Source organism: Chiloscyllium plagiosum, chromosome 39 (assembly GCF_004010195.1).
Source record: "Chiloscyllium plagiosum isolate BGI_BamShark_2017 chromosome 39, ASM401019v2, whole genome shotgun sequence".
Classification (NCBI taxonomy): Eukaryota; Metazoa; Chordata; class Chondrichthyes; order Orectolobiformes; family Hemiscylliidae; genus Chiloscyllium; species Chiloscyllium plagiosum.
The window spans coordinates 3,423,325-3,431,138 of NC_057748.1; the positions used below are offsets into that span (position 1 = coordinate 3,423,325).

The following is a 7,814-nucleotide window of genomic DNA, read 5'->3' on the forward strand; positions in this document are numbered from 1 at the left end:
GTGTAGCTCTGAGGGAGTGTTGATATTCCAGTGAAGCGCTGAGGGGATGCTGATATTCCTGTGTAACATTGAGGAAGAGTTGATATTCCAGTGAAGCATTGTGGGAGTGTTGATATTCCTGTGTAGTGCTGAATGGGTGCTGTGTTGTAGTTGATTGATGCCTTGTGGTGAGTGAAGCTGAAGTCCTGTTCCTCTTCAAGCTCCACCAAGCAGGTTTCTGGTTTTCCAGGGGATACCCAATGGGCTAAAGGCTTTTTTTCATTTGAACTTTGAACCTCCCCTGCTCCCATGGCAGACTGCTTTCCCATTCATTAAGTACATTGACCTTTCACCTCTTTGTCTCTACTTTTGTTCAGTTTGAAAACAGGATCGAACCCACACGGAGAGCAACTTGCGTCACCTACAAGAGGCTACTATCCTGCCTTCATGGCCAACAAGGTGCAGATTTTGATAAGCGCCTGGTGAGTGAGAAAACTCCTTCGTCACATTAACATCAGATTGTCCAAGTATTCTGACTCCCATCTGCTCACCATTACAAAGGCGGAATTAAAAAGAGCATATTGGTATCTGACTGTATTTACTTCAGGTTCAGGAACAAATTAACCTGGTGTCCAGATAACAAATAAAGAAATAGTTTAATGCAAGCAAAACATACTCAAGTGAAGATGCAACGATTCTTAACAAAAGGTTTAGACTCTCTCACACGCGCTCTCTCTCAAATACACACACTCTCCCACACACACTCTCTCTTAAACACATACACTCTCTCACACACACTCTCTCGCAAAGACTCACACTCTCTCAAACACACACACACACTCTCACACACATACTCTCTCACACATACTCACACATACAGTATGTGAGTTTGAGAGACTGTGTGTGTGTTGAGAGAGAGTGGGTGTGAGTGTGACAGTATGTGTGCATTTGAGAGGCACTCACACACACTCTCACACACACTCTCTCACACACACATTCTTTCTCACACACACACTCTCTCACACAGACAGCCACTAACATGTACACCTGTAACACATACTCAGTCACACACGTTTGCTTATGAACACATGCATTCTCTCTCTCTCTCACATACACACACATTCCCTCTCTCTCATACGTATGCTCTTTCTTACATTCTCCTCTCACATGCACACACATTTTCTCTCACACACATTCTCTCTCTCTCACACTCACTCATTCTCATAATTTCTCTCTCATACCCATTCTCTCTCTTTCATATGAACACAGATAAAAAAAAAGGTACAACTCCACAGGGTGTTTTTTCAAACATTCTTTGATGAGGTAGCAGTTAAACTCAGAAGAAAAGGAATAGTCATTGATTGTTTCAAAAATAGATCTGCAACTGAAGACCCACAAAAGCTTTTGGCACTGGAATATTCCCTTGGATTGGTTGGGGCTGGATAAATTCTCTTTTCTGGAGATAGTAAGGTAGATTTCAAAATCTTCTTCAGGAACCCTTCACAAGTGGCTATGAGCCCTTCCAGTGGGTTTTTGATTCACAACACCTACGAAAGGAGTTTCAAGGAAAGAGAGAGAAAGAGTGAAGGATTGCCCATCAGGCAAATTATTTCAGACTTCATGTCTGACTAAATTAACAATTCAGCTGCTTTATTCCTGAAGAAGGGCTAATGCCCGAAACGTCGATTCTCCTGTTCCCTAGATGCTGCCTGACCTGCTGCGCTTTTCCAGCAACACATTTCCATCTCTGATCTCCAGCATCTGCAGACCTCACTTTTTCCAGCTGCTTTATTACACTAATAACTGGACCATGTGACCTGTTTCTGACGAGATTGGAGACTTCACATCTCCATCCAAACAGCCTGGTTCTTGCGAATGCAGTGTTGTTGTTGTATTCATGGCCTTTTGCTTTGCAAAGTGTCCTTTTTAGAACTGCGAAAAGATATATATGTTATCCTGACCAATGGTATTTTACATTCATATTTCAGATATCACATATTTCTAACAATATGGATATTGATTTATCGGGCTGAATGGCCTGTTTCTATGCTGAAAAGACTGGGTTTTCCTGTATATGTTGGAAATTTGGAACATCAATTTAATAGTCCCTGGGCCAAGACTCCCACATTGAAAGAATTTATCAACATTAACAATCTGATAACTATTGTTTTACACACTTCTGTAAACATACCAGTGGACTACACTGCTCTTGTCTATATAGACCCAAGTGTTTAAGCTGGGTATGGGAGGTTTGAGTTACAATGAGAAACCTGAATAGGCTGAGACATTTTTTCACTGGAGCGTAAGAGGTTGAGAGGCAATCTGATAGATGTTCATAAAATCATGAGGGTTATGGATCGCGTTAATGGTCATCGTCTTTTCCCTGGGATGGGGGATTACAAGGCTAAGGGTGAGAGGCGAGAGATTTAAAAAAGACATGAGAGGTAAATGTTTTACACAGAGGGTGGTTCGTGTGTGGAATGAACTTCCTGAGGAAGTGGTGGGTGCGGGTACAGTTACAACATTTAAAAGACATTTGGATAAGTACATGGGTAGGAAAGGTTTGGAGGGATATGGGCCAAGTGCAGGCAGGTGGGAATAGCTTAGTTTGGGATTATCTTCGGCACGGACTGGTTGGACCGAAGGGTCTGTTTTCGTGCTGTGTGACTCTACCGGCGAGGGATTAATCTTCAAAGGAGGCCAAAATAAGACCCGATTTGACTCCAACTGTTGCTCTGCTGTCTGACTCATGCACACAATCCCGGGGAAGGCCCCTACTCTCCACTCACACTCTCTTCCTTTGGTCTCACACTGGGTGAGGACTTTGGAGAGCTCGGATCTTAATGAATCCCAAAAGGTCGGGGTCTGCAGCTGCAGCAGGTAATTCAGAAAGCAAATGGAATATTATCCTTCATTGTTAGAGGGATGGACATTAAAAACAGGGAAGTTATGTTGCAGTTGTACGGGGTGCTGGTGAGGCCACACCTGTGCACAGTTTTGGTCTCCTTACCTGAGAGAGGATGTAGAGGGAACAGGGCTGGAGGGGGAACAGAGCAGGTTAACTCGGTTGATTCCGGAGTTGAGGGCACTGGTTTATGCAGAGAGACCGAGGAAATTGGAATTCTATTCATTGGAATTGAGAATAATAAGGGGGGATCTTATAGAAACATATAAAATTATGAAGGGAATAGATATTATAGAAACAGGGAGGTTGTTTCCACTGGCAGGTGAAACTAGAACCAGGGGACATAGCCTCAACAATAAAGGGGACCAGGTTTAGGACTGAGTTGAGGAGGAATCTCTCCAGTCAAAGGGTTGGGAATCTGTGGAATTCCCTGCCCAGTGAAGCAGTCAGGGCTACCTCGTTGAATGTTCATGAGGCAAAGATAGATAGATTTTTGAACAGTAAAGGAATTAAGGGTTATGGTGAGCGGGCAGGTAAGTGGAGTTGAGTCAACAATAAAGATCAGCCATGATGTTACTGAATGGAAGAGATGGTTCAAAGGGCCAGATGGCCCACTCCTGCTCCGTGTTCTTGCAATCTTACATTATTTACAGAGTAAAGATCCCTCTGCACTGTCCCTCCCATCCCAGGACAGGGACAGCAGGGTGTTAGGTACAGAATAAAGCTCCCTCTACACTGTCATTGTCAAAAACTCCCAGGACAGGCACAACACAGGGTTAGATACAGAGTGAAGCTCTCTCTACACTGACCCCCCCCCCCCCCCATCAAACACTCCCAGGTCAGGGACAGCATGGAGTTAGATACAGAGTAAAGCTCTCTCTACACTATTCCCATCAAACACTCCCAGGACAGGGACAGCACGGGGTTAGATACAGAGTAAAGCTCCCTCTACACAATCCCCATCAAACACTCCCAGGACAGGGACAGCATAGGGTTAGATACAGAGTAAAGCTCCCTCTACACTGTCCCCCCTCAAACACTCCTAGGACAGGAACAGCACAGGATTAGATACAGAGTAAAGCTTCCTCTACACTGTTTAGGCTAGCTTGTTGAATGTTCTTTAAGGCAAAGATGGACTTTTGAACAGTGAATGAATTGAGAGTTATGGTGAGAGGGCGAGTAAGTGGAGCTGAGGCTGTGAAAAGGTCAGCCATGATCTTATTGAATGGCGGAGAAGGCTCACTCGGGGTGGGGGCTGTCTGGTGGTCTACTCCTGCTCCAAGCTCGTATGCTCTTGCTGCCTCTGAGTTGAGGTGACCCGGGAGCTGCCTGCTCTTTGCAGCCCCCATGCTCCCACTCTCTCACGTCCCAAGGTGCCTTCAAGCCTGATGCCTTCTCCTTTCTTACACAGAAAAAGATGCCGCTGATGTTGCTGTCACAGAGCATAGAGGACAGCTGCAGAGAATTGGACAACGAGTCCCCCATTAGGTGGGTAAGAAGCCAATGGCTACTGTTGCAGGCTGAGACAAGACTGTGGGATGGTCAATGCTGAGGAAAAGAGGCACCACATCAATCACTGGGACCAATCCCTCTGGCTTGTCCCGAATCCCCAATTCAACTGCCAGGAGTGTGTGGATTTCCTCTGGGTGCTCCGGTTTCCTCCCACAGCCAAGGCCCGGGGGATTGGCCATGGGAAAGGCAGGGTTACAGGGATGGGGTAGAGGGGTGGGTCAGGATAGGATGCTCTTCGGAGGGTCAGTGCAGACCCGATGGAAGAAATGTCCTCTATCTGCGCTGTAGAGATTCTATGACTCTTCTTTCTCATGGTTTACCCCTATAGGAAAATGATGGAGCTCTGCTGCTCAGTTGAAAATACTTTAGCAAAGGTCCTCATTGAACACGAACTTCAAGTGGAGAGGGACGTCCTGGACCCACTGTACAAACTCTCGGAGGTGAGCAGATTGATTGTATATACAGGGAGGCTCTATGTACAGTGAGTGTCCGTAGTAAACCAGGACATCGAGCATGTCGCAAAAGGCAGCTTTCTGAATGGTTCCTGTATGATTTAGTGTCAGCCACAGAGTTCTATTTATATCAGGCCTGCCTGCAGTCACATTCTGGAACTATTTTAATTCATCTTCCTGTTTTTAAAACTAGAAGTTGTGAAGTCCGAGGCTTCCGTGTGCAATGGGACCATCAGTGACTCATTTAAAACACCCCCAACCCCCCACTGTACCGAGACTGCAGGGATAAATCTCAGAGTTCAGTTCCCTGTGATTGTGATGGTTGTTATCAGGCATGTGGTCACTCTGTGCCAATAGGAGGGGACTGTGGTCACTCTGTGCCAAGTGATGGTACGGTGGCTCAGTGAGCTCTGCTGCCTCACAGCTCCAGGCACCCGGGTTCAATTCCAGCCTCAAGCAACTGTCTGTGTGGAGTTTGCACATTCTCCCCGCGTCTGCGTGGGTTTCCTCCGGGTGCTCCAGTTCCCTCCCATAGTCCAAAGATGTGCAGTTTGGGTGAATTGGCCATGCTAAATTGCCCGTGGTGTTCAGGGATGTGTAGGTTAAGAGTGTTAGTCAGGCGTAAATGTCGAGTAATAGGGTATGGGAGTAGGCCCGGGTGGGATTCTCTTTGGAGGGTTGGTTTGAACTTGTTGGGCCAAATGCCTGTTTCCACATTGTAGGAATTCTATGAATGGGTGAGGTGTGTGTGGTGACTCTGTACCGAGGGGAGGGAGCTATGGTCACTCTTCGTAAAATGAATGGGGATGTGGTCACTGTGTGCCAAGGGGAGGGGTGAATGGTGAGGGACCTATGGTCTCTCTTTAGCATGGGTGAGCTGTTTGTTAATGGCACAGATCTATGGATATTACCAGGTGTACCTTCAGAGGAGGGGACGATGGTGAGGGGGAGACTGTGTGGTGGGTGAATGGGATAGGTTCACATGCAGAGGTCTGCGTGTGCACAAAGTACTCTCCGATAACTGAGAGTGGAAGCAAGGTGAGGTCCCGTTCAGTTTGAAACCAAGCAGCATGTTCTCAGGCGTCAGCAGCTTGCTGTTGTGTAATGGTGTCCAAAAATAGGCCTGGGAGCAGGTTTCTCTGCCTGTGGTTAGACTGTGTAGGTGTTAACACAAAGCCAGGAGTGAGTGCTGCAAACATGTGGGGTGGGGGAGTGGAAGCGGGGACTCAACAACAGCTTTATTTAGAGCCTTTAGTTTCAGTCAACCTTCCCAGGAAGTGAGTCAACTTGACACTGAGCCACGCCAAAGGATCATTGGAGATCTGAGAAAGAGCCTGGTGCAGGGAATAGATTGAAGGAGGGCCTTTAAGAAGTAGGGAGCTGTTCATGAAGAAAATTCCAGAGCTTGGGATCCAAGTTACTGAAGGCATTGGATGTCAACGGTGAACGAGAAATTCCTACGTGGTCAGCAGGAAAGGACAAGATCATGTTTGGCCATCAGCAGTGAATTAAGGGGAGGTGATGACTAGTGGTATTATCACTGGCCTGTTAATCCAGGGATCTGGGGACTTGTGTACAAATCCTACCACAGCAGAAGGTGGAATTAGAATTCATTAAATATCTGGAATTAAGAATCTAATGATGACCATGAATCTTTTGCTGATTGTTGGAGAAAAAACATCTGGTTCACTAATGATTGTTAGAGAGGGAAATCTGCCATCTTTACCTGGTCTGACCTACATGTGACTCCAAACCCACAGCAATGTGGTTGACTCTTAACTGCCCTCTGGGTAATTAGGGAAGGCAATAAATTCTGGCCTATCCAACCATGCCTTTACCCTGTGAATGAATTTTCTTTGTTAAAACTCCCACCCTACCGATGATTCAATGTGTTTTTTCCCCAATGTTCAGTCTCTAAACTCCCAGCAGATACAATCAGGGGAATCCCTGGGAAATATCCCCCTGCCAATGGATGAAGCCCATGGATGAGGAATGGAAATGCCAGAGATTGGCACGGAGCTAGGGACCAGATCCTGAGTGAGGGCCAGAGGAACTAACTCAACACATCTGCAGCACTTCCTGTATAGTTCCCAGCAGACAGTGACTTATCATATTTAAAATAAAACTTTCTTTACAAACAGGAGGAACTTCCAAATGTTCTCAAACACAAGAAGCAGTTGGCCAAACTAACGCTGGACTGGACAGCTGCCAAGAATCGGTAAAAATATTTACCAACTCATCATATCCCATGTGCACGTACACACAACCAAACACTGAGAGACAGGGGTTAGTGACAGAGATATTCCAACAGCTCACGAACACATCAAAACACACAGGGGCACAGCTGTTTACAAAGCATTGTTCATATTGAGGTACAGTTTAAGTGGGGTGAGTGGGGATAGGTCTGCACAGATTCATTAGAACATAAGAACCGGGAGCAGGAGTAGGCCGTCCGGCCCAGTCTGCCATTCAATAAGATCATGGCTGATCTTCTCATGGTCTCAGCTCCACTTACCCGCCCACTCACCATTACACTTAATACCTTTACTGTTCAAAACATTATCTATCTTAGCGTTAAAAACATTTACTGAGGAAGCCTCGACTGAATTCCACAGATTCCCAACCCTCTGAGTGAAGAAGTTCCTTCTCAGTTCAGTCCTCTCTCTGCTCCCCCTAACTTAGAGGCTATGCCCTCTTGTCCTAGTTTCACCCTCCAGTGGGAACATCCTCTCTACTTCTATCTGATCCAATCCCTTCATAATTTTATATGTTTCTATAAGATCCCTCCTCATTCTTCTCAGTTCCAATGAATATAATTCCACTCTACTCAGTCTCTCCGCATAAACCAACCCCCTCAACTCTGGAATCAATCCTCTGCACCCACCTCCACTGTCAGTCCATCCTTTCTCAGGTAAAGAGACCAAAACTGCACACAGTACTCCAGGTGTGGCCTCACCAGCACCCTG

At 46.1% G+C, this 7,814-nt stretch overlaps 1 protein-coding gene across 1 annotated transcript in view; it reads left to right on the forward strand.

The window, feature by feature from the left end:
* LOC122542002 (SH3 domain-binding protein 1-like) overlaps positions 1-7,814 on the forward strand; it is a 58,150-nt gene that overhangs the window by 25,131 nt on the left and 25,205 nt on the right. Inside the window, exons 3-6 of the mRNA XM_043679295.1 lie at positions 357-461; positions 4,296-4,372; positions 4,725-4,836; positions 6,990-7,066. Of these exons, the coding sequence (XP_043535230.1) occupies positions 357-461; positions 4,296-4,372; positions 4,725-4,836; positions 6,990-7,066 (371 nt within the window). The remainder of the gene's footprint in view (positions 1-356; positions 462-4,295; positions 4,373-4,724; positions 4,837-6,989; positions 7,067-7,814) is intronic.